At 38.0% G+C, this 27,472-nt stretch overlaps 1 protein-coding gene across 1 annotated transcript in view; it reads right to left on the bottom strand.

The window, feature by feature from the left end:
- CDC123 (cell division cycle 123) overlaps window positions 1-21,218 on the bottom strand; it is a 58,058-nt gene extending 36,840 nt beyond the window's left edge. The window contains exons 1-4 of the mRNA XM_079106244.1: window positions 20,998-21,218; window positions 15,317-15,388; window positions 2,458-2,515; window positions 2,148-2,180 (exon numbers count right to left, since the gene is read on the bottom strand). Coding sequence (XP_078962370.1) covers window positions 2,148-2,180; window positions 2,458-2,515; window positions 15,317-15,388; window positions 20,998-21,071 — 237 coding nt within the window. The 5' untranslated portion in view covers window positions 21,072-21,218. The remainder of the gene's footprint in view (window positions 1-2,147; window positions 2,181-2,457; window positions 2,516-15,316; window positions 15,389-20,997) is intronic.
- Window positions 21,219-27,472: the final 6,254 nt, after the last annotated feature.

The raw sequence follows: 27,472 nt of genomic DNA, 5'->3' as shown, positions 1-27,472 counted from the left end.
TGTTGGCACTGCCAAGTGGGGGGAAGTTTTTTCTTTTCCCCCTTACTTATTTAATCACTTATTTATGTCAGTATGGGATCTTATAATCTTATTTTAGTCAATGGGTTATAACCTATCACTATGGCTATTTGTTATGATGCACAACTTTTCAGCCAGTGGGGGGGGGGGGGAGGTCATTCAAGCTGCTTCTGAGATCTTTTTGTCATGTCCCCATCATTCTTTGAGCATTTCCTTAGATTTCTGTACAACACGTTACCATGGGCTCATTTTTACTCTCCTAATCTCAGTCCTAAATTTTTCTAGAAACTTCAATTCCTTTTTGTGAAGAATGGTATTTAGACACCAGTATCAGAGCATGAAGTGTGTTCACTGTTATCATGACATATGTCACTGCTTCTATATTCTATTACTCAAATTAGCAAAGTTTGGAAAACATACTAACATATACCTATGCACACTGCTTTGGCTTGAATGTTTGTGTCACTCCAAAATTCATGTTGTAACTTAATCCCCACTGTGGTGATATTAAGAGGTAGGGCCTTTTGGGAAGTTCCACCGTCTGTGTTGGAATTAATGCCCTCATAAAAGAGGCTTTAGACAGTTGTCTGGCTCTTCCATCTCTTTTGCCTCTTGTATCATGTAAGGATGTAGCAACAAGGTCTGGGAGCAAAGAGCAAGCCCTCACCTGACATTACATCTGCTGATGCCTTGATCTTGGACTTCCTAGTCTCTTGAACTAAGAGAAGTAAATTTCTATTATTTCTAAATTATTTAGTATAAGGTATTGTGTTATAGCAGCAGGAATAGACTTAGTAATATACATACATTTTTATTATTAATTTCCATATTATCCATCCATCCATAATATTTTAAAATGACTTGATACTGATCATCCTTACCCTTTTTAAGGTCCAGGTCAAATACTGCTTATTCTTTTAAGCATTTCCATATATCCTCATTTATAATTGTTCAAGTCAACATTCCTATCATCTACCCACTTCCTTATATCATCTTTTCCCACTGCTTTACTCAGCCTTTAATAGCAGGAATCAAATCATATTAATCGTTATCTTGCAGAATTTGATTTAGTGTTCTGAGTATGGAAGATAAATAACATAACTGAATTAAGTGAAATTTTCATAAAAGGAGAGTGAACTAAATGGCATCCAGAGTAAATAAAACACAAACTTCCATTTCTGTATTTGTTGGCATGCTAAACTACTTACACTGAAGAAAATATGCAGTTTTAAAGATACTTGCTTTTTTTCCCTGTATCCTGGAAACCATATATATCTCCTTCATTAAACAGAAGTATCTTCTTATTTAGAGTTGTATTGTGTCCTAAAACTAATTTAGGACTAAATTAGTCCTAAAACTAATTTCCTTTTGTTTTTATATTTATTTATAAGGAATTTTATATAAAAAAAAAAACAAAAAAAAACAAAACCTTTCTCTTCTATCTCAAGGTAGAGAGTTTCATTTACCTATTTTTAGAAATACATTTTTGGGGCAAGTGACATACAGCGGCAGAGTTCCTATTTAACATATTTGAGGCCCTGGGTTCAAACCCTACCACCAAAAATAAATAAACTTTTTGTTTTTTGACTTACTTAATCTTTAGAAATGTTTTTTAATATTTTCATAAAAAATATTTTAAGTTGAATTTCATAGTAGCATTTTTATTCCAAAAGACTATATAATATGCTTGATCAAGTTCTACAATTTTATATAAAACATGGGTTGAAGTCACAGACTTCACTCACTTGAAATAAATTATAATTTATTCATGGCATTTACTTGAGTAAGTAAACATAGATTTTTTACTTTAATGCCCAGCAATATGGGATGCTCAGTTTATGTTTGGTTTAATTTCTTCTTTCAGAGAGTAACAGGAGTAAATCAGAGCATCAAATAATTTAAGTATTTCCTTTGTAATCAAAAGGGAAAAAAAGGGTAAGAAATGTTTGCCTGTTCAAAAATGATACAATTTTTTTTTTTTTTTTTCAGAATAATAAGTAATAGTCCACAGGCAAAATATTTGAAGTGGTGAGTACATGGGACTTTGGAGAGATGTGCACCTCAACCTTGACGTAACTTGTAGGTAACAGTGCGAGGCTGTCCCCATGCTGGTGCTGCTTTGTTCTTACCGTAAGTGTGGCTGTGTTCTCATCATCTGACCACTGCATGGACAAAGGACAAAAAAACAAACATTAAGTTTAAATACTATAACAGGATGCCAAAGAAGGTGTTCCACCTAAACATGATACATAAACAAACAGAAGACACCTTTCCCCAAACACAAAGTATATGTAAAAACGTACATCAAAAGGAAGATTATCATGTAATTTCTCACTTTATTAAATGTAAGGTAAGACCTAAATGCCAAAACCATTTCAGGAACTATTTCAGGACCATTTAAAATAGTCCACAGAACAGATTATTTTATTTTCTACCAACCTGTATTTCTTCTGTTTCATCATCACTGGCTGGTTGAGAGCGAGTTGGGGGATCTTCCCTAAAAAAACAGAAAGAAAAAATTATGCAAGGAAAAGCCTCTGCTAGCAAGTAGCAGTGTGTTTAGTTTATTTAAAACAAAACAACAGATAGTCTTTGAATTAGAGAAAAAAAATAAGGAAAAGTTCACTTATTGAGACAAAAGCTAATAAAAAACAATATGGAATTAATGAGCATGTACGACCAATAAGAGATGACAGAATAAGACCTTCCTGCCTTCCTCTCAGAAATCACCAAATATAAGGGAAATTATTAAAAAAAAAAAAAACTCCATGTCTGATAACACTGTAAGTATCATCTACTAGGACTCTGCACCCCAACATATGAGAAAGTACTGCCAAAGACAGGGAAGACCCAGGAAGAAAGATGTGAAGAGCTGTCCATACTAATGACAGTCTTTCCTGTCTGCAATGAAAACTGAGCACATGGGCTGGTTTCAGGAATTACTCTGGATCAAGACTGGTGGGGAAGAAGAAGACAGACTCAGGCACACACCTGTGAAGAAGCCAATAAGCAATCGAATCATATTAATCATATGATTAATATGCTGGAAAAGGTCACTCAGCAGCCAGCGTTCACTGTCCAGTGGAGAAGTGGAGGCTGAAAGAACTCAGAATGTTCAGAATGCTGCACTGCCACTCCTCAACACCCAACCACACACAACAAGCCTAGGAGAACTCACATCATGGGGGGGCAGGTGCAAGGGAAATCAATAAGAACAAGCACAGGAGCTATGCAAAGGTTATGTGGGAAAAAAGGGAAGCATGTGCATTTACCTCTATGTTCCCTCTTAAAATGCTACTAAAATGAAAAGAAAGCTCCAAGGATAAAGATGACCAAATAAAGACAACTATAGAAAAAAATGGCAAGAAAAGTTTTGAACACAGAAGGCCAGGGGAGGGATCCCCCAGGAGTACCAGCAGGTGAGAACTTACAGACACTGTGGAAGATGGGAATGAAGCTCTGGGCTAAGCTAAACCCAAGGTGATTTTTTTGCAAAAGCCATCTAAAGAGGAATAAGACAAAGCCAACCATCCTCACCTTGACCACCCTAGCCACTAATCCTCTTCAGCCCTTTTGGCAAGCATTTTTTCCTCTGGAAAAAAATAAATAAATAAATACACTAGGGCTGGGGTTGTGGCTCAGTGGTAGAGCGCTTGCCTGGCATGTGTGAGGCACTAGGTTCAATTCTCAGCACCACATAAAAATAAATAAGTAAAATAAAGGTATTATGTCCTTCTACAACTAAAAAACAATTTTTTTAATTAAAAAAAAATAAATAAAGAGCGAAAGGATTCAGACACATAATAGTCCAAAAGATCATGTGGGTGATGTGAAAGTCATACTTCACAGTGCCACCATTAGTCCACCACTGGTCCCCATTCTTTCAGTCTGCTTTCAGAACAAAAAAGGATTCAAGGATTATTCTCTGTAGGAACTGAATAACCCTACAGGAAAGACCTACAGACACTGCCATCTGGAAATCTCCCAACAATACTGACTGACAACTGGCAAATTTGTGTCCCACCTAGGTACACAAAGTTTGCAAATGTTTGTGGAAGGGAGTGTCCTCTACTCTTATTTAAGAATATAGGTCTCAAAAAATTAGAAAACGGACAGAACCGAGCTTCAAGACCCTGAACCAGGGCAGCGAATTCCTGCCCGCAGGTTGCTTCAGGGACCAGGACAGGGCAGCCAGGGACTTCCCCAAGCAGCCCGCAGCCCGACCCCCTCCGGCGGGAAGCGCTTTTCCAGGCTAGCTTCTTGGAGCAGACCGCCCAGTGAGAGCCTTTCCACACAGAGCCAGCCACAAGTCCCCAAGCCAGTGGTGACCTCCGGCCCGCAAGCAGCCTCTGGGACCAGGGCAAGGCAGCCAGAGACCTCTCCAGGCGGACCTGCCCCCCAGCCCCCCACAGGCTTTTTCCACGGGGCGATCCAAGATGGCGGACTAAAGGGTGACTGCATCTCCAGTTGCTCCAGAACCCAGGATTCAAGAAGGGGAGGCATTGAGAGACTCGGACTAAAATAGAGCCACGGGGTGAGCGAAGCGCTGACCTGGCGGCAGGCCCGGATTCAGGTGGCTTATTAGAATAGGGCAGGGCAGCTAGAGTCTTCCCCAGGCAGCCCTGCGCATTCCAGCGGTGGGCTCCTCCCACAGGGCCAGATTCTCCAGCATCTTCGAGCAGGCCCCCCAGTGAGAGCCTTCCTGCACAGAACCAAGCTTCAAGTCCCTGAACCAGGGCTGCGAGTTCCTGCCCACAGGTTGCTTCAGGGACCAGGACAGGGCAGCCAGGGACTTCCCCAAGCAGCCCGCAGCCTGGCCACCTCCGGCGGGAAGCGCCTTTCCAGGATAGCTTCTCGGAGCAGACCCCCCAGTGAGAGCCTTTCCACACAGAGCCAGCTCCAAGTCCTGGAACCAGCAGCAGGCTAGGGGCAGCTTTCCTTGGAAGCACTGCATTATCAAGTTACTCCAAGACTTCAGGCTACCGAAGGCAGGAAGGTGATACACTGGAAATCTACAGGGACACTATAAGCCAATAGAAGAATTCTGCAATATCACAAAGTCCCACTGACATCTGACCAATATGAGAAAACAAGGGAAGAAAATGTCCCAAACAAACCTAGATACTATATCAATAAAACCCAATGACAGCACAGCAGAAGAAATGTCAGAAAGGGAGTTCAGAATGTACATAATTAAAACAATCAGGGAAGCAAACGAGGAGATGAAAGAGCAAATACAGGCATTGAAGGAGGAGATGAAAGAGCAAATGCAGGCATTAAATGATCGCACCAATCAACAGTTAAAGGAGCAAATACGGGAAGCAAGAGATCATTTCAATAAAGAGTTACTCGAGATATTGAAAAATAAACAAACAGAAATCCTTGAAATGAAGGAAACAATAAACCAAGTTAAAAACTCCATAGAAAGCATAACCAATAGGATAGAACACCTGGAAGACAGAACCTCAGATACTGAAGACAAAATATTTAATCTTGAAAACAAAGTTGACCAAACAGAAAAGATGAACAGAATCTACAAGAATTATGGGATATCATGAAAAGGCCAAATTTAAGAATTACTGGGATTGAGGAAGGCTTAGAGAAACAAACCAAAGGAATGAACAATCTATTCAATGAAATAATATCAGAAAATTTCCCAAATCTGAAGAATGAAATGGAAAACCAAGTACAAGAGGCTTATAGGACTTCAAATATACAAAATTACAACAGACCCACACCAAGGCACATTATTACGAAAATACCTAACATACAAAATAAAAGAATTTTAAAGGCCGCGAGAGAAAAGAATCAAATTACATTCAGGGGGAAACCAATAAGAATATCAGCAGATTTTTCAATCCAGACCCTAAAACCTCGAAGGGCCTGGAACAACATTTACCAAGCCCTGAAAGAAAATGGATGCCAACCAAGAATCTTATACCCAGCAAAACTTACTTTCAGATTTGACGACAAAATAAGATCCTTCCATGATAAACAAAAGCTAAATAAATTTACAAAAAGAAAGCCAGCATTACAGAACATTCTCAGCAAAATAATCCATGAGGAAAAGATGAAAAACAACGATGCAAATCAGCAACGGGAGGAACTAGCCTAAAGGAATAGCCAAATAAAGGAGAAACCAAATCATGTCAAAAAACAAAAATGTGTCAAATGACTGGGAATACAAATCATATCAAAATAATAACCCTGAATGTTAATGGCCTGAACTCATCAATCAAAAGACATAGACTGGCAGAATGGATTAAAAAGAAAAATCCATCAATTTGCTGCCTGCAAGAGACTCAACTCATTGAAAGAGACACCCATAGACTAAAGGTGAAAGGATGGGAAAAAACATACCATGCACACAGACACAGCAAAAAAGCTGGAGTATCCATCCTCATTTCAGATAATGTGGACTTCAAGCCAAAACTAGTCAGAAGGGATAAAGAAGGACATTACATACTGCTTAAGGGAAGCATAAATCAGCAAGACATAACAATCATAAATATCTATGCCCCGAACATTGGCTCATCCATGTACGTCAAACAAATCCTTCTCAATTCCAGAAATCAAATAGACCACAACACAATAATACTAGGCGATTTTAACACACCTCTCTCACCGCTGGATAGATCATCCAAACAAAAACTGAATAAAGAAATCATAGATCTCAATAACACAATCAACAATTTAGACTTAACTGAGTTATATAGAATATACCATCCAACAAAGAACGAATACACTTTCTTCTCAGCAGCACATGGATCCTTCTCTAAAATAGACCATGTCTTATGCCACAAAGCTACTGTTAGCAAACACAAGAAGATAGAGATACTACCTTGTACTCTATCAGATCATAATGGATTGAAATTAGAAATAAATGACAGAATAAAAAACAGAAACATCTGTTATTTAACAGATTAAATAACACACTATTATATGATGAATGGATAACAGAAGACATCAGGAGGGAAATAAAAAATTTTTAGAAGTAAACGAGAACAAAGACACATCATATCAAAATCTCTGGGACACTATGAAAGCATTACTGAGAGGAAGATTTATTTCATGGGGTGCATTCAACAAAAGAACTAGAAATCAACAAATAAACGACTTAACACTACAGCTCAAAGTCCTAGAAAAAGAAGAGCAGACCAACACCAAAAGTAGTAGAAGACAGGAAATAGTTAAAATCAGAGCCAAAATCAATGAAATTTAAACAAAAGAAACAATCGGAAAAATTAACAAAATAAATAGTTGGTTCTTTGAAAAAATAAACAAAATTGATAAACCTTTAGCCACACTAACAAAGAGAAGACGAGAGAAAACCCAAATCACTAAAATTCAGAATGAACAAGGAAATATCACAACAGACACGAGTGAAATAAAAAACATAATTAGAAGCTATTTTGAAAATCTATACTCCAACAAAACAGAAAACCTCGAAGACATCAACAAGTTTCTAGAGACATAAGAATTACCTAAACTGAATGAGGAGGACATACACAACTTAAATAAATCAATTTCAAGCAATGAAATAGATGAGGTCATCAAAAGCCTACCAACAAAGAAAAGTCCGGGACCAGATGGGTTCTCAGCCGAGTTCTACAAAACCTTTAAAGAAGAGCTCATTCCAATACTTCTCAAAGTATTCCATAAAATAGAAGAGGAGGGAACCCTCCCAAACTCATTCTATGAAGACAATATCACCCTGATACCTAAACCAGACAGAGACACATCAAGGAAAGAAAATTTCAGACCAATATCCTTAATGAACCTCGATGCAAAAATTCTCAACAAAATTTTAGCAAATCGCATACAAAAATATATTAAAAAGATAGTGCACCACGATCAAGTGGATTTTATCCCAGGGATGCAAGGTTGGTTCAACATCCGGAAATCAATAAATGTCATTCACCATATCAACAGACTAAAAGTTAAGAATCACATGATTATTTCAATAGATGCAGAAAAAGCATTCGATAAAATACAGGATCCCTTCATGCTCAAAACACTAGAGAAAATTGGGGTAGTGGGAACATTCCTTAACATTGTAAAGGCCATCTACGCTAAGCCCATGGCCAATATCTTTCTAAATGGTGAAAAACTGAAAGCATTCCCCCTAAAAACTGGAACAAGGCAGGGATGCTCTCTTTCACCACTTCTATTCAATATCGTTCTTGAGACTCTAGCCAGAGCAATTAGACAAACCAAAGAAATTAAAGGGATACGAATTGGAAAAGAGGAACTCAAACTATCCCTGTTCTCTGATGACATGATTATATATTTACAGGAACATGGAAATTCCAACAGAAAACTCTTAGAACGCATAAGTGAATTCAGTAAAGTAGCAGGTTACAAGATCAATGCTCATAAATCCAATGCATTTTTATACATAAGTGATGAATCTTCAGAAAGAGAAATTAGGAACACTACCCCATTCACAATAGCATCGAAAAAAATAAAATACTTGGGAATCAATCTCACAAAAGAGGTGAAAGACCTCTACAATGAGAACTAAAGAACATTAAAGAAAGAAATTAAAGAAAACCTTAGAAGATAGAAAGATCTCCCATGTTCATGGATAGGAAGAATTAATATTGTCAAAATGGCCATACTACCAAAAGTGCTATACAGATTCAATGCAATTCCAATTAAAATCCCAATGATGTACCTTACAGAAATAGAGCAAGCAATTATGAAATTCATCTGGAAGAATAAGAAACCCAGAATAGCTAAAGCAATCCTCAGTAGAAAAAGCGAAGCAGGGGGTATCGCAATACCAGATCTTCAACTCTATTACAAAGCAATAGTAACAAAAACGGCATGGTATTGGTACCAAAATAGACAGGTAGATCAATGGTACAGAAGACAGGACATGGACACAAACCCAAATAAATACAATTTTCTCATACTAGACAAAGGGGCCAAAAGTATGCAATGGAGAAAAGATAGCCTCTTCAACAAATGGTGCTGGGAAAACTGGAAATCCATATGCAACAGAATGAAACTAAATCCCTATCTCTCACCCTGCACAAAACACAACTCAAAATGGATCAAGGACCTCGGAATCAGACCAGAGACCCTGCATCTTATAGAAGAAAAAGTAGGTCCAAACCTTCAACTTGTTGGTCTAGGATCAGACTTCCTTAACAGGACTCCCATAGCACAAGAAATAAAAGCTAGAATCAACAACTGGGATAGATTCAAACTAAAAAGCTTTCTCTCAGCAAAGGAAACTATCAGTAATGTGAAGAGAGAGCCTACAGAGTGGGAGAATATCTTTGCCACTCATACTTCAGATAGAGCGCTAATTTCCAGAATCTATAAAGAACTCAAAAAACTCTACACCAAGAATACAAATAATCCAATCAACAAATGGGCTAAGGAAATGAACAGACACTTCACAGAAGATGTACAAGCAATCAACAGATATATGAAAAAATGTTCAACATCTCTAGTAATCAGAGAAATGCAAATCAAAACTACACTAAGATTTCATCTCACCCCAATTAGAATGGCGATTATCAAGAACACAAGCAACAATAGGTGTTGGCGAGGATGTGGGGAAAAGGGTACACTCATACATTGCTGGTGGGGTTGCAAATTAGTGCAGCCACTCTGGAAAGCAGTATGGAGATTCCTCAGAAAGCTTGGAATGGAACCACCATTTGACCCAGCTATCCCACTCCTTGGCCTATACCCAAAGGACTTAAAATCAGCATACTACAGAGATACAGCCACATCAATGTTCATAGCTGCTCAATTCACTATAGCCAGATTGTGGAACCAACCTAGATGCCCTTCAGTTGATGAATGGATAAAGAAACTGTGGCATATGTATACAATGGAATATTACTCTGCCATGAGGAATGATAAAATTATGGCATTTGCAGGCAAATGGATGAAATTGGAGGATATCATGCTAAGTGAGATAAGTCAATCTCAAAAAAGTAAAGGATGAATGATCTCGCTGATAAGCGGATGAGGACATATAAGGGGGGGTATGAGGGGTTAGCATTAGGGTTAGGGTTAGGTTTAGGGTTAGGGATAAGGAGGGTGGTAAGAATGGAGGAAGGAAGGACTGTATAGAGGGAAAAGAGGGGTGGGAGGGGTGGGAGGAAGGGAAAAAAAATAACAGAATGAATCAAACAATATTGCCCTATGTAAATTTATGATTTTTAATTAAAGTAAATAAATAAAAATAAAATAAAATAAAATTTGATTTAATCTGAAAAAAAAATTAGAAAATGGAAGAGAAGCTTCAAGACAAAAAATGCTTTCAAAAAAGGAGGGGGAAGGGCTGGGGAGATAGCTCAGTCGGTGGAGTGCTTGCCTTGCATGCACAAGGCCCTGGATTCGATCCCCAGCACTCCCCCCAAAAAAAAAAAAAAAAAAAAAAAAAGAGGAGAGGGAAAATGTATATACATGGAAGAAAAAGGACAGTAAAGGAACCAGGTAAAAATATTTTTGAAAAGCATTATTAATCCTCAAACATAAAGAATATCACATCCAGGAAATAAGAACAGGAGGCCATTAAGCAAAAAGAATGGAGAAAAAGATTGAGTTTGTAGAAAATGAAAACATAATAGCTAAAATTTTTAATTCAACAGATTGAATGGAAAAGTCAAGCAAACTACCCAGAAAGGAGAACAAAAGTAGAAAAAGAGACAACAGAAAAAAATAGACAAACGTCAAAGAATTAAACAGACGTAATACCTAAACAACAGCAGCTCCAGAAAGAAGACCAAGAAAATAAGTGGAAATTACTGAAAACAAAATATTTTTTGATGTCCCAAAATGGAAAACATGTCTTTAGAATTAAAGAGTCTACTAAGTACATAGCACAATGAAGGAAAAGAAGAATATCTCAAACGTACAAAAACAGCCACTGTAGTTCTTTCTATCTCTTTGTATGTATCCCTTTGTAGGGTGACTTTGCTACTCTTCCCATCAATAAATAGCATTTATTTTTCCATCCCTTTAATTTAGACTGACTTCAAGACTCATTCTGACCAATAGAATGTAACACAAGTGACACCACTTGATTCTGAACTGAGGTGTCAAGAGCCCTTGGAGATTCTTACCTTTTGGAATGCTGCCACAGCTAAAGAAGCTAAGGCCAGCTTTTCCGAGGATGTGGGCTCACAGGGATAAACAGACCCAGGTGACTGTCAATATCACCTGCCAGACGTATGAAGAAAGCCATCATAAGATTGTCCACCTCAGGCTAAGGCCAAATGACCAGTCATTGTGAAGACCTGCTCAGTGTCAACAACCATGGAGAATCTGAGATTCTGCCCTACTTGAAAGCTAACAAGTTAGCCTCTCATAGTTTCATGACACTAGCAGAAGACAAGACTCCTGAGTCAGAAACAAAGAACTCTATCACTCACATCTCAGCAAGAAGCATGAGCCACATCTTTGCATCAGTTCTCTCTTGCCCCTCAAGTCCCATAGGGCAACAGGAGTGATCCAGGCTTGCACTACAACCAGGGAACCTTAAACTTAGGGAACATCATGTTTTGTAATGGGATGCAAAAAAAGCTTGCTCAATCTTAGACCCAAGGGGAGACATTATTTATATTGTCAGAAAACAAACTTGCTTTTTACTCTACAGGGAAATGCTGTAACTTTGAGGCTATGTGCTATCTTAACAATAGTTAAGAACAAAAGGTGGTGGCGCCTGTGCTTGCAGATGTGCAGTAACACAACAGAACCAAAGTAAGGTGTCTCCAAATACCACTGGGAATCACTGACAAAATGGTTACTGTTTCAAGGCATAATAACAAGTGACTCAGATGATTATCATGAAATATAAAATATGAAAGAGAAAATCGAAAGAACACTCATTCCAAAAAAAAAAAAAAAGTCCATAAATCAGAATGACTTGGGACCTCAGAGTACACTGGAAGCTAGTGCGCTATGCTTTCAAAATCAGGGGCGATTTTATACCGTAGAATCCCATATTAAGCAAAAACCCATAAGCACCAAAATCAAGTCTAAGAATAGAACAAAATTTTCTTCAGACGTGCAACAGCTCAAAAGCTTTTCCTCCTATGCATTCTAGAGCATGCACTTCAATAAAATGAATAAACTAAGATAAACAAAAAATATGGCATCCAAAGAAATATCCAGAAAATCCAGCTCTCAAGAGAAATTCCAAGCTGACAACTGTACACCAGACCTGTGGAACTATTAGCTCAACCTGACCAGGAAGATAGGTGAATGCAAGAGTGAGTTTACAGAACTCCCAGATTTGGAACTGTCCTTGAGGGTTTAGAAAAATAGCCACTAGACTGTTTTTATTTATTAGAACATTTGCAAAATATCAGTGATAGACAAACAGAAAATAAAGCAAAATTGAAAAACATGATTATTAGTTTCAGGGGAAAGTTATTTTTTAAAAGAAAAGGTAATTAAAATACATAATGTGGCTCAGTAGTCAACAATAATGGCTGTAACTGACTACTGACTTAACTAAAAGTTGTGAGGGAGCTGAAAAGGGTGGAAGAGAGCTAAATCTCCAAAGATCTTCACAGAGAATAAAGAAATAATACTGAAGATGGAGATAAGATTAAGAACTAATAGTGTAAGTACATTAAGATCTAGGAGGTGACAAAGAATGAGTTCGTTCACATTTGTTCAGGCTACATTATGTGTTGTGTTCGTCCAAGAGGAAGCAATCTTTAGACAAGTACACTCTGGTTTATCAATCAATCTGTTGCAATTTTGGCTAATGTGTGTCAGTTCCCCTGAATTTTAATCAACTCTTTGTAATTCTGAAGAGTTGAGTTTTCATATCTACAATCTAAGGACCTGATACTATACTGTAGTGATAATACTAACACACTGTCAATTTGTGAATCCCTACCAAAGGAGGTAGCCTTTCTTTCTTAGATCTCTCATTAAATGCCACATCACTTTGTTCAATGCAACATTAACATGGGTTACTTAACCTTATATAAAAGGTACCCAACAAACTTGAAAATATGCTTAATTGCTCTAAAAATCACTTATGATTTTTAGTATAACAGGATACATTCTAAAATACATTTATAATCAGTGTATTCATAGTTCTTCAGAGAACTTATTGCAATGCCACTACAGGAGACACAACACAAAATTTCTTCATAGTACAAGATGGCAACATTTTCAAATTGCAAGTTTATTAAGCTTGGCATTCTAAGGTAATCATCTAAATACTGGGGGCCGAATTGGTAAAAATATGATACTAGTACTTAGGATTCTGTATTTTCTTTATTACATCTTACACAGAGCTGGTTTGTAAGAACATTGGTTCTGAGGTCACAAATATAGTTTAAAATCTCAGTTATATGCCACTTTTTGTCAAAAGCTCTTTCCAAGTTCCAGCCACACAATCCTCACCCAGTCAAGAATCTATGTTAACATTGTTCCCTCAGCCAGGAAGGGTCTCCCCTGCCCCCACCTTCAATTGACTTCTTTCTCCCAACCTCCACATCTCAGAGGTTCAAAGGTTACTTCTTTAGAAAACTCCTTGACCCTCCACACAATACTTAGCCAGCCCACCAACTTAATGTCAGGACCTGCCCTATCTCTTTAATAGCATTTATTTCAATTTGCACACCTATATTTACTTGTATGTTCATTTAATATGTGTACCCAGTAGGATTAATGATGATGATGGCAGTGCATATTTCTTAAGAACATAAAACATACTGGGTACTGGGCTGAACATTTTACACGTTATCGTTTTTTATCCTTGCAACACCCCAAAGAACTAAGTTCTACACTATCATTTGCCCCATTTACAGACACGAACCTGAGATACAGTGAACTACATAAATAGCAAAGATATGATCTAACCCTAGTAACTTGACTGAAGAGTTAGCACTATGCCATTTTGACTCCCACGAAATATAAGGCTGAAATGTCAACCCCCCAAAGGACAGGTTCCATATGTTATCTGTGCATTAGTGTATAACATGGCACAGCTCTGTGGACTGTGGAGCACTACAACAGTATTTAACATCCTACTTTCCTATGCCAGCAGCTCATGCAGACATCTGGGCAATGAAAGTCAATACATAAGCTCTTTGATGTTTATAGTACTGAAACTTTTATTTTCTAATATTAGGAGTCATTTGATTTATACTGTAGTCTCATTTACATAAGTTTATTAAATATGCAATATTTGGGAATTAAAAAAAAAAGTCTGCAAATATCCCAACGTTGAGACTTGTCCATTTTTGCCTCCCATTGCCTTTTCCTCCAAGTGTTCTGAGTTAAGGAGATTAAAAATTTTCATGTTATTGAAGGGCTAAAAATGTGCCAAAGAAAGTCCAGAATTATAATCCAGAAAAACACACTGGAAATCCACCAGGCAAACTTATGGGGTCAAGTTAGTGTTATTGAAAATACACACAACTCTAATCACATGTCTAAGGTTCATTCATTCGACAAATGTTTATCAAGCACATCTTATGTACTAGGCACTGTTCCCAACAGTGAACAACTGTTCAAGTCCCTGGTCTCATGAAACTTTGTTCAAATAGAACAACTAAAGGAATCACGTAAGGTGGAAGTTAAGTATTATCAGAAAATAAAGACAGGTCAGGGGATAAAAAGTGACATACCAGCAAGGGTTATTATTAAAGGATTTTAGAAAGGATGGTAAGGGCTAGACACAGATGACATGACTTCTAAGTACAGGTTTGAATGAAAATACAGGAACTTCAATAAACTCTATGATTCTCAAACTTTCTTAAGTCTGCACTAAAAAGACTGAAATATAATAATTTTCCTCCACCTACTAATAGAAAAACTACCTGAAAAGCTACCTTTCTACCTTTGTAGAAGGTAGGGAAGGAGCCATGGTGATCCACTGTGGGGAATAAAATGTTGCAGAATTAAATGATAAAACCTAGTAAAGCTTTCCGTTTGCAATGAACAATGAATTTTTTATCTTGAAAACTAACGGATCTTAAAGGGTGATAATGTGCCCTATCACCCAGCCTGCTCCCTTCAGAAAGAGAGGGTCCCATCATATCCCTTCTCTAAGCAGATGAAAGGAACTGCTCAACTTCACAACTGGTCAGTATTTGAGAGGGAAGTACTCACCTTTCAAGATATCAGCTGAACATTGAAAGGAATATGGGACAAAAATCAGCACATAATTTTAGTGATGAAAAAAAAGGAGCTAAAATGAGAAAACAGTGCCAAGCTAATTTATTCATTTTGTACATAAATGTTGAAATTTAATCACAACATTTCTTTATAATAAAGTTTAAAGAATTCTTTTTTACACACTTACCTTCCTGAAACCACCAGAGTTCCATCATCAAGTAAATAATCCTTTACATTTTGAGGAAGTGGAAGGATGACACTGGGGGGAAAAAAGTACACCAAAAAAAGCATCATTTTAAAGGACCTAGCACAAGCTGAGAAAAAAATTCCACACTTGATTTTTTTTTTTTTTTTTTTAGTACTAGGAATTGAACCTAGGACCTTGTGCATAGTAGGCAAGCACTCTACCACTGAATTACACCCCCATTCTCCCCGCCGCCCCCCCGGGGTACCAGGGATTGAACTCAGGGGCACTCAACCACTGAGCCACATCCCAGCCCCTTTTTGTATTTTATTTATAGATAGGGTCTCACTGAGTTGCTAAGCATCTCGCTTTTGCTGAGGCTGGCTTTGAACTCACGATCCTCCTGCCTTAGCCTCTGGAGCCGCTGGGATTACAGGCATGCACCATCATGCCCTGCTTCTCCCAGTCCTTTTTTTTTTAAATTTAATTTCAAGACAGAGTCCCATTGAGTTGCCCAGGCTGGCCTTGAACTTCATTTTTTTAAAAATTGGTCCATCATAACTATACCTAATAGAAGAATTCATTGTTAGCCTCAAACTTTCAACTCTGAGTCTCACCAGCAGCTAAGACTACAGGCATGTACCACTGCACCCACCACAATTGCTTAATTTTTTAATTATCTGTTCATTATTTTAATGATGAAGTAGACTATATTTCTTTTTCTTCTCATTTGAGCGGCTGGGGATTCGAACCGCGGTCCTTGCGCATGCTAGGCTTGCGCTCTCCAGAAGGAGCTATTTATTCAGCTCCGTGAAGTAGACTATATTAATGGTGTACATTTAGTAGCAGCAAATCAGGAATTAGTATAATATGAATAAATATGACAGTTCACATAACTATCACAATGTTTATGGCAGAGAAACAAAAGCAAAGCCAAAGAACCAGATGGAAATCAAAATATGAAAACAACAAGCTCAAATGAATTCTCAGCACAATGATCCTGTCTTTAAGAAATCAAAGAACAGCAGAGCAGGTATTTGCACCAATGCGGGGGGGGGGGGGGGGGGGAGATGGGGGGGCAGAACATTAACACCACTGACGAAACACCTAAGACACAGAGCAGAAGCAGACTCAAGATCAAGAAACCATCGTCTGATGGAAAATAAACACATTAAAGCTAAGAATTCATGATCTGCTTGGATTTGTTTTGGTGGCATTCTATTCAACTGATCACCAGAGATAAAGTTGCTTACTGAGTATATTTTAGCTTAATGTGTTTCAGATAATTATAATTAAGGATGACAAAGCCACATTTGAAATCACTTAATGACTTAAGGGATAATTTGTTTTTCACACTATAATAAAAAAAATCATCAAAAAATTTCTGCCACAGATACCTAAAAGTAATAATACCACTAGATTTTGATTGAGACATGTATTTTTTAAGAATTGAAAAAGATTACAGCCTATTTTTAAAGAGTCAGCAGAACATCATTGAGTTATAATATGCCTCATTTATTTATAGAACAAGTTTTCTGGCACTTTCAATTTTTTTTTCTTTTTTTTTTTTTTGCCATGCTGGGGATTGAACTCAGGGCCTTGGGCTTGTGAGGCAAGACTCTACCAACTGAGTTATATCCCCAGTCCTACAAATGTTTTTTGTACAAAGAAAAAAAAGATTATTCAAGGGCTAGTCTGATTTTAAAAATCAATATTTTATTCAGTAAAGCTACAATTTCACATTCAAAAGCTTGGTTCTTCCTCTGACTTCTTAAGTTCAATTAACAAATCATATTATTCTGTTTGTAAATCTACTATTTTAACCAATTTCCAGTGAGTCTGTGTAATTTACGTCTCTTCAAGAGTTTAAATTCCACTGCTGGGGTTGTAGCTCAGTGGTAGAGTACTTGCTTCAAACTTGTGAGGTACTGAGTTCAATCCTCAACGCTGCATAAAAATAAATAAAAATAAAGGTATTTTATCCATCTACAACTAAAAGTAGGGATACGAATAGGAAAAGAGGAACTCAAGCTATCACTATTTGCTGATAACATGAATCTCTATTTAGAGAATCCAAAAAACTCCTCCAGAAAACCTCTAGATGTCATAAATGAATTCAGCAAAACAGTAGTATGTAAAATCAACACACATAAATCTAAAGCATTTTTATACAACTAAACATATTTTTAAAAAAAGAATTTAAATTCCAACAGGAGGACTCCAAGTTCAAAGTCAGCCTCAGCAATTTAGTAAGGTCCTAAGCAACTTAGGAAGACCCTGTCTCAAAATAAATATGGTTAAGCGCCCCTGGATTCAATCCCCAGTACATCTAGTACTGCTACTTCATCATCATCATCATAAATAAAATATTTAAACTCCATTTATTTTGAAAATCTATTTAAATGTCTATTTAAATATGTTTATCGTCTGATTACAAATAAACCTTGTCAAATATTTAATATTTTTTAAAAATATTTTTAGTTGTAAATGAACACAATACTTTTATTTATTTTTATGTGGTGCTTAGGATTGAAACCAGTGCCTCATATGTGCTAGGCAAGTAATCTACTGAGCCACAACTCCAGTCCCACCCAAATATTTAATCTTATAAAGTTTAACTAACACAATTATATAAGTAAAATGAATCTAAGGTTCTCAAAAATATTCTAACACTATTCAAAAACTTGAAATTTTTCCGTATATACTTTAACTTACCACAATTCTAAAACAATTACATAATTTCAATTGTAACCACAAAGCTAATCTGCTGTGTACATACTAGTTATCCCTGAAATGGCAAAGTTCTAAAAATACTAAATAAATTTAGCAGAAAAAAATAAACAATTAAACAAATTATTTCATCATCTCCATACTTAAGTCTTATTTTTCCTGGGGTTAAAGCTATTCAATAAAGAAATAACATTATCTCAAGAGAATAAGAGAGGACCTTTCCAGAGAATTTGACATTTACCTTCTCAGGGCCCTAGGACTGAAAAATGTTGGCAGGAGGTGAGTTCCGAGACATCCAGGTGATTTTTCTCATTGTGAGAAAACTTGATTCAAGAATCCACATCCCTTGTTTTACAAGTTATACTAACTTTCAAGTCGAAGTGCATCAGTATTCTTCCTCTAGGTTTCATCAATCCTTGATTTGACTAAAAACATATGTTTTCTATTTGATTCAATTATGAATCCTTTGCATATTCTTCCTATTCATCAGGTTCACAACTCTTATTCATATGAACTAATATGGAGTAGAGTCTGCAGAGTTGTCATGAACTATCCAGTTCCACAGTCACACTTTGAAGTTCATCCTAAATGACATTATCTTGCACCTATGTTATGTAAATCAACAGACTCAAAGCCTATGAGATGGAAAAGACAGAAAGGGGGGTGGGGGGGAGGGGAATCACAGTAAAATATAAAAGCTTGTACCAAGTGCAGATGCTGCAAGTGCTACCAAATACAGAAGGAAAAGGAAATGTGCCTGAAAGAGTGAGCCATAAACAAGTCATTGCCAAGGAAGCTTTACTCAGAGCTCCTATGGAGAGTATCCAATGAGGCCTGATGGAAATAAAATAATTAAACAACAGGCAAGTTACTTCTAATGGAATTTTAAAGGTAGAAAAGGCCCTTTAAAAGATTTAATATAATCTTTATATTTTAGGGGGGAAAAGCAGACTTAAAAGGAAAAGCAGCTGGAGGACCAAAGTTCACCTAGCTAATTATTGCTAAGTGTGAGTCAAAGTCCTAGAACTTCCCAAAAAATGAACTTGCACAATCATCTCTGTATCATAATTAATAAACACAAAACAAAATGCTGAGTCAATAACCAGAATAAGGTCTTTCAGCATTAAAACTAACAATGGCCACCACACACCTCCACCAGATTGGCCTGGATTGTGTAGGGGTACCTTGCCATATGGGAGGTTTCAGTGATATTACTAGAACTAAATAAACTGAAGAAATGGTTTAAAAACAGAGCAAATAGTTTTAGGCAACATGCCTTAGTTGTGGACTGTTAGGTAATATCAGACAATTCCACCTGTTGGTTTATTTCTCTTTCATTCTTGGCATCATATAAATGGTACACGTTTTAAATGAACTAAAATTATTTTGCTTCAATAGGGCTTTTATTAAATAAAAAATGCAATAAGCAATATTTTTGTGTTTATTATATGCCTGAAAGAGTGACAAGTATTTTAAATATTTTCTTCATTTAATGCTCATGACAATCATTATTTTCTCATTTTCCAAAGGAAGTTTAGGGAGATAAATAACTGGCTGAAGATGCTGACCGAACCAAAATTCAAAGCCAAGCAGATGGCTCTAACTTCAGAGCTCATTTCTTAATCATATGCTTATACAGCTTAAGACAAAGAAAAACTATGCTAGAGGCTACACAAGATAGGTACACACACACAAAAAATGTTAATTTGTCAGGGGCTAGGACGGGGTGTAGCTCAGTGGTAGATTGCTTGCCCTGTATTCAATCCCCAGCACCATTTTGGAAATATGAGTCATTCACAGCCTCTGCGTTGGTGGCATAAATTTATGCATGTACTCAAGCAATAAAACCACTGTTAAAAAAAAAAAAAAAAAAAGATGGAAAAGAACTGTTTTTCAATAATCTCTGTGTACTTCCAACACCTCAGGAGTCCAAAACACGACAGAATGAAAACGAAGAGATGGTTAATGTCCAAATAAGTGACAATCTAGGCCTAAAGGAGAAGGGAGCAGTGAGGCATCCTGGCACACTTCCGTAATCTCAGCAACTCAGGAGGCTGAGGCAGAAGAACTGCAACTTCAAGACCAGCCTCAGCAAGACCCTAAGCAACCAAGAAGATCCTGTTTCAAAATAAAAAATAATAAGGCCTGGGGATGTAGCTCAGAAAGAAAGCCCCCCTAGATTCAATCTCCAGTACCAAAATAGAATAAAATAAGGGAGAAGTGAGCAAAATACAGAAAATCCCATTCATGGGAACCCAAGCCTTAGATCTATCCCAAATGTTATGACTGCTTTTGAATAGCTAGAGATAATCTCTTGGCTACCTTGCCTACATTACCATGAATGAAGGGACAAAGGATGAAACAGCTAATATTCTGCCTGTCCTGCAAACTGGGGTCAAGAGAATTTCAAAACAAATACTATTCCACTTCTTTTCCGGATAGCCTGCTTCCTCTCACAGCACATCACCATCCCTAACGATATATACTAACTCTTTCCATATACACTGGAAAGCTGGAGCTTCACAACTGACTTGGAGGTGGGGTCTATATAAATCGCTCTCATTCTTCGGTGGCGGAAAGCAATGGGAGCCGGGCGGGACGGTCAGTGGCAAAGCCCAGACTGTCCAGTTCTCTAGATCGCCTGGCGCCTCTGGCAATTCTAAAAGCAGTGCTGGTGAACTCCAAGGCCTCCACTAGGTTAATCTCCGACCCTCACTGAACCAGGACTTCCTCTCCTACCTCCCCAGCACACTCCCAGACTGCAACAGGACCCCCGGCAAAGGCTGAGCTTCGTTAATCTCGTTGCTTCACATACTACTAAGAAATCGACTCCTCGACATCGTCGTTCCTTTCCGGTCGTTATAAGGCCTGCACTCCTTTCGGCGGAGATCGGATTTGCCCCAACGCCGCATCTCGCTTTTGCCAGCAGCCCGGGCTAAGCTCTCCCATCTTACCTCTTGATGGTAAGGCTTCGGAAGAGCGGGTACCACGCGGAGAACTGACAGTGCAGCACATGCTCCTTCTTCATCCTCCAGCTACCGGCGTCCCTACTTTTCCCTCACCTGCCAGCACTCTCCCGGAACCCTAGGTTGCACTTCCGGAAGTGCCCCCTGAGGTATTTCGGTTCAAGACTCTTCCGGTCTGTATAGCCAACAGGCAACAGGAGAAAAGGAGGCGCGAGTCAGTCGTGGGAGTACTCTTAACACCGGCACACACAAAAAGCGTTTGACTCCGGAAAGAGGAATTGTACAAGTATAAGAAAGAAATTAAGTTTATGGCTTCGCATTCACCCTAGACGCATTGCGACCCGGAAGGTAATCATCTAAAGCTAAGTCAGCGGCGGAATTTCTACGGGTGCCGGGAGGAGGACGCATGCACATCCTCTTAGCACCGCGAGAGGCGCCGGTGTCTGAAGCCGTGCCACCGGTATCTGCTGAGACGGCTGCTTTAGGCTCGTCCTTTTTTCTTTCGTTCCTGTTCCCTTCTTCACCCCACACCTTGGAGTAGGTAAATGGGCGCGGGACAATCACCGGACGAGGTCTCTTTGGGAGTGGAGAGGAAGGGCGGGAGCACGCATGATGATTTGGGACAGTGCAGCAGCCGCGCGCGTGTCTCCCAGTCTGCGGCTGGGCTAGAGTCCCGGCGCGGAAGGAAAACCAGAGACTGGGATGGAAAGCCTGGACTACAGGAGGAAGGAGGGGAACCCCACTGTTAAAATGTTTGAGTATATTGACTGAGGCATCTGCAAAGAAGGGGAATGAAGAGGAACCCCCTCTTCATTCGTGGGTGTGGATTTTGAGAGACAGGGAGGAATCCCTCCTGTACCTTCATAGGGTGGAGTGGGAGGTGGTGTTCTGTTTGGGAGGTAAAAGGCGAGCGGGTTAGTTTGAAAAAGAGTAAAGAAGAACGTTTTCTGCTTTGAGCATCAAGTTTATTTAATCCAACCCCGCAAAGTTGTTAGCCTGGAAAACACGCAACCAGATTTTTCAGTCTCTAAAATGATGGGATCCTAAAACTGGAAGAATTCTCGTTGTACTTGTAATATCTTTTTTTTTTTTTTTTTTTCCTCGTTGCTACTCCCCTTTCCACTTGTTACCCCACAAAGTTGAGTTTTGTTTCCAAGAGAGAGGAATTACTAGATGCTGAGAAACACCTTTATAAACCTAGTGGTAGCCTGGCACGGTGGCGCTTGCCTGTAATCCCAGTGGCTTGGGAAACTGAGGCAAGAGGATCACAAATTCAAGACCAGCCTCAGCAACTTAGTGAGGTCCTGGGCAACCTAGCAAGACCCTGCCTCAAAATAAAAAATAAAATAAACAAAATTGAAAAGGGCCGGGAATGTGGCTCATTAGTGGCAAATTGCCCCTGGGTTCAATACCCTGTACTTAAAAAGAAAAACAAACAAACAAACAAAACCCTAGTGGTTTTATAGGTGCTTGTCCCAGGCACCTATATCTAAAGATGTGCAGTATAAATGCACACTCTTAGGGCGATCTAAGCAGTTTTAAATTAGAGGTAACCCCACCCGCTGCAGGCCTCTTTAGGAAGGCCTAAAGCCTAGGCCTATTATTCATTAGAAATAATAAACAGGATCCACTGTGTATTTGAAGTTAGAAACTTCCCCCGGGGGAAGATAAATTGTTTTTCTCAAAAATGTAATAATGTTACTGGCTAAGTGGTTAACTAACCACTTTAAAGGATACATTTTCAAAGCAGAGGTAAATAGGTTATAATGTTGCACTGAGTATCAATGGAGTGGGGGCTGTAGTGGGAAGAAACTATATTCCTTATTCTCCATTTCCTAATACTGGAGAATGGTACCAGAGCTAAGAGACTTAACAGCAGATGTGAGAGGGCACTCATACTTTTTTACTTTTTTAATTTTTTTGCCTAGGGGGAAAAAAAAAGTTGCAGCTGAAAGAAATGTTAGAACTGACTGTAATGCATTTAGTAAGGTATTTTCTGTATAAGATAGGAATTAACAAATGTGTGGGAGAAAACAGATTCTGAGAACATAGTCCTTTTGGAAGGAGTAATTCCTAAACAGGTCAAGAAACTTTGAACTTTAGTACAGCATTGCAGTTTTTTATACAGGCACAGCTAAATTTAAAAGCTATTAAATATAGGAAATTATTTTGATATAAATGTCTTTTATTCAGGTTATATACTTTAGAAGTACTTCAGTTGGTTTTAACCTGTTCCACATTTAACCAGCATCAACTAAATTAACAGGAGATGCTCAAGTTTGAAGTGGATACAGCTGAATTAGCTTTCACCCTTTTATAAACTACCAGATTTTTCTTGGTTTAGCCATGAAGTATTTATATTCATATTTCTTCACTGAAACCTTTACAACAGTGGGAATAGTTGCTTTTTCTCATGCATACTAACATATTAGTAGTCAAGTGATTCTGGAGCGGGGGAGGCTATTGCAAAATCCAGAGTAAAGATTGTGACAGCACATGTACTTCTTTGAATCCATAATATAACTAAGTCTTCTAGATTAATATTTTCAACTCTTGCAAGTTTTCTCTCATATGGATATTCTGCTAACACCATAAACTGGTATCCAAACATGAACTCCCTAATATCTTAGTTTCTCTTAAAATCATCTCCTGGAAGTAGCTTGGATTTACTTCTTCCCTAGAACCTGTTTTAGGGCAAATAACAAACTTTCTACAAGAAAGTAAATGCTTTTTTCTGTTGTCACTGCCTCCAACCTACTTCAAACATATATTAATCTCTTGCCTAATCTGTTACAAGAGGTTCTTTGCTTGGGTCATTACTATAACCAGTTAACCCTTCCCAGGAGTTCAGTCAGTTCACTCTTGTTCAACCAGAATCAAGTGATAAATTACTAATTACTATAATCTCAATAAATTTTAGTTCCTTCCCACACCTGCTAAATGAAAGAAAACAAAACCTCACAAAACTTGAAGTAGATTCTATCATTAACAAATTATCTGAGGATGATATCAGCAGCAAAAAGGTCACTTAATCCATTTGACGATGTGGTAACCAAAATTTTACCATAAATGGTACAAAAGAAGGATTAACAAATATTTTCTTTTTAAAAAGTCAAGTTTTAAAGTTTTATGATTGTAACCAAAATTATTGAATACAGTTATACTAATTTTCCAGTTCTTTTGTACCTAACTAAATCGAGTGGCTTTTTTGTGTAATTAATTATTCTGACAAAGTAGAATGATGTCTTAGACATGACTAAGTTAAGTTGAGGCTTGGTTTTAAGAACATAATCATAAAGTTATTTCTGCAAAATCATCTGATGTTCTCAATTTCTTTCAACGAGCTTTGTTGATTTCTCCACTCTGTTATTTTAACTGTTGTAGCTCCTTGACCCATCTTTGTCTATCAGAGACTTTACTTATGATCTAAAGGCCTACATCTTTTTTTTTTTCTTTCTTTCTTTCTTTTTTTAATGAAGCATCTTGCTATGCTGCTCAGTCTGTTCTCAAACTCATGGGGCTCAAACCATGCTCCTGCTTCAGCCTCTGGCATAGTTGGGACTACAGGCATGTGCCAGCATACCTGGTAACTCCTACATTTTTTATTTGGTTTAGTATTGGTGATGTTTATGATACTCAACTTATCAGGTAGAGACTGGCCAACATGTAATTCCTTGTTATGATTTTTGCTTCACTTTGCAGCCTTAACAAATTTCAGGGTTTTGGGTATGGTAACAATTGAATAATGAGCCTGAGCACAAATTCCACAGCCTGGTTTTTGAGTTCTCAGTTAAACCTCTTGAATCTTAACTCCCACAGTCTCTTATCTGTCTGTTGTTACTAGTACTGATATGTATATGTGTGTGTGTGTGTGTGTGTGTATCCAAGTTTGTGAGAAATCTGTCATTTATCTTCCTTCCCTTGAGTGGAAGGTTGTACTTGCTGCCTAAACCTAAAACTAGCTTGTATAGCAACAGAAGTTGTGGTGTGCCCGTCAGGGTAGAGTCCTTTTTTTTTTGATTTTTTTTTGCGGTGCTGGGGATTATGGGTATTTTGTTTTCTTTCTTGCTTTGGTCCTATTTTTGAGGTTCTTTTATGGTCTTTTTGAAACATTTTAGGAATCTGGTAGTGAAGAATACTACATACTTTTGAAGTTCCTTATCACCTATTTTTTGTTACTTACACTATCGATGGATTGCTTCAGAATAGTTCTTCTTGTAACCAATTGCCCTAAGGAGGCCTAGCCTGTTTGCCACTTGTTTAGTTTTAATTTTTTGGCAATTTAGGGCTGTAGCTCTCCCCTCCCACCAGTCTCTAATATTTTGGCTTACACGTTTTTTAATACAATCCGTTTATATCTTGGAGTGCTGACTGAGGATCAATCTTTAGACTATTTGTAATTGAGTTCCACTAACTTGTTTAAATGAGGACTAGTGGATGAGGAACTATCCTTCAGAATTTCACTATTTCACCCCTTGGGCAGTCAACTGTGCTTTTGAAAATTGGAGGGAAGCTGTATAGGCAGCTGTAGAAGGGGGCTTGGCAGACAGCTTAAATGCCTTCAGGTTTTATGAACTCCAAAGGGACTAGTTGTCCCTTTGCCCCTAAAGATACTCACATGGGGGCAGCATGGGAGAGGGGGCTCTACTCTTCTGTGTTATATGCTGTGGCATTTGGGGGCTTCTGGGAATCCAGGGTAGGTGCTTTTCATAGGTGAGACTAGATGTATATGGTTCTTCAGTATTTTCTTTTTTCTTTTTATACCATGGATTGAACACAGGGGTGCTTAACCACTGAGCCACATCCCCAACCCCTTCTTTAGTTTTTTTTATTTTGAGACAGCATCTTGCCAAGTTGCTTAGGGCCTCAGCCTCCCTAGCTGCTGAAATTAAGGCATGCCCCACTGCACCCAGCTCTTCAGTATTTTCTGTTGGTGCTTATGGTTTTGAAGACTGGTTCCCTGCTTTTAGAAGTTTGGGTATACACTAAGAAGTTATTTGGGGTTAGAGTGTCACTTTTAAAAAGGACATAGAGACTGGGGATGTAGACCAGTGGTAGAGTGCTTTCCCAGCATGCATGTGGCCCTTGGTTCAATCCCCTGCACTGCAAAAAATATACATAAAATTAAAAGGAGGTAGAAACTTGATATAATCCAAGAATTTTGTACCATTCTAGACAGTTTGTGTAGTCATTGGGGAAGGAGCTGCTTTGTTACTTAGAAGTTATTTTCTAAGTTATTTCTAAGAGTTCTAAAATTTGAAGCTTTCCTTACACACTGACCAGTTTCCTTCTCTGATGTTGTGTATGTTATTAATAGAAGGGAATAAGCATCTAGAAGATAAAAATCTACAAAGTTCTTTTATCTGAGTGTAGTGCATGCAGGTAGAGACAGGTTGATTTTCTGCCTTTGGTTAGTTTTTATCTGGGTCAGCGTGCTTCTTTGGTTGCAACCATTTCTCTCAACCAATACCAGTTAAACATTTACCTAATAAATCACCATCTGGGATATTTTCAAAGGAATATCTGCCTGTTCTCTTACTAGGCCACTAGATTTCAATGTGCTAAATGACTGTCTCTAAATATGTAAAGATCTGTAGCTTGCTTTCTTATTACTTGCCAAGTCCCTGATCATTCCGTATAGATTACTTCCTCCCCCATCCTTCACATATCTTCCCCACTCTTTTTATCCTTCTTTACCTTTTCCCATAATACTTCAAGTCACCTGGCAAATGTATATTGGTCCTCACCTTTTCTCCTCCCCACCAGAAGGTAAGATCCATGAGGACAGAATCTGTCTCTGTACGGGCCACTGCTGTATTCCAAGCACCTAATCTCATCTTTAATGGATCTGCCTCAAGGTGCTTTATTCAGGTCCTGTAAGATAGTCAGACATTTGATTTATAAAGGCATTTTATGAATATAAATACAATTTGGGTTTTGTTGATTGTATTTTAGGATAGGGAAACTTGCTGATACAGGTAAAAATTAAAGATTTGATTATCACTCTAGACTCGTGAAGAAACTTTTCCCTTAAGACAGATGGTAATCAAATTGATGTTTGATGGTCTATACAATTGGTCTTCTGTATCTGTGGGTTCCGCATCCATAGATTCAACAAACCATGGATCAAAAATATTGGGGGAGGAGGGTAGTTCTTTCTGTATTGAACATGTAGACTTCTTCCTTGTCATTAAACAATATAATCTAGCAACTGTTTATGTAGAATTTACATTTTGCTAGGTATAAGTAATTTAGAGATGATTTTAAATATATGGGAAGATGTGTGTAAGTTATATGCAAATATCATGCTATTTTTTTCTAGGAGACCTGAGTCTCAGCAGATTTCAGTATCCAAAGGGGAGTCTTGGGTCCAGTATCCCCCGCCCCAGGGATAACTATTTTCTCTGAAGCTAAAAGTTATTAGGTAGAGATGGTTGGAGAACTATAAAACTTCAGAGTTAGC

The sequence above is a fragment of the Sciurus vulgaris genome, assembly GCF_902686455.1.
Source record: "Sciurus vulgaris genome assembly, chromosome: 12".
Lineage (NCBI taxonomy): Eukaryota > Metazoa > Chordata > Mammalia > Rodentia > Sciuridae > Sciurus > Sciurus vulgaris.
The sequence above is the reverse complement of the archived record's forward strand: the minus strand, read 5'-3'. Positions and strand labels throughout refer to the sequence as shown.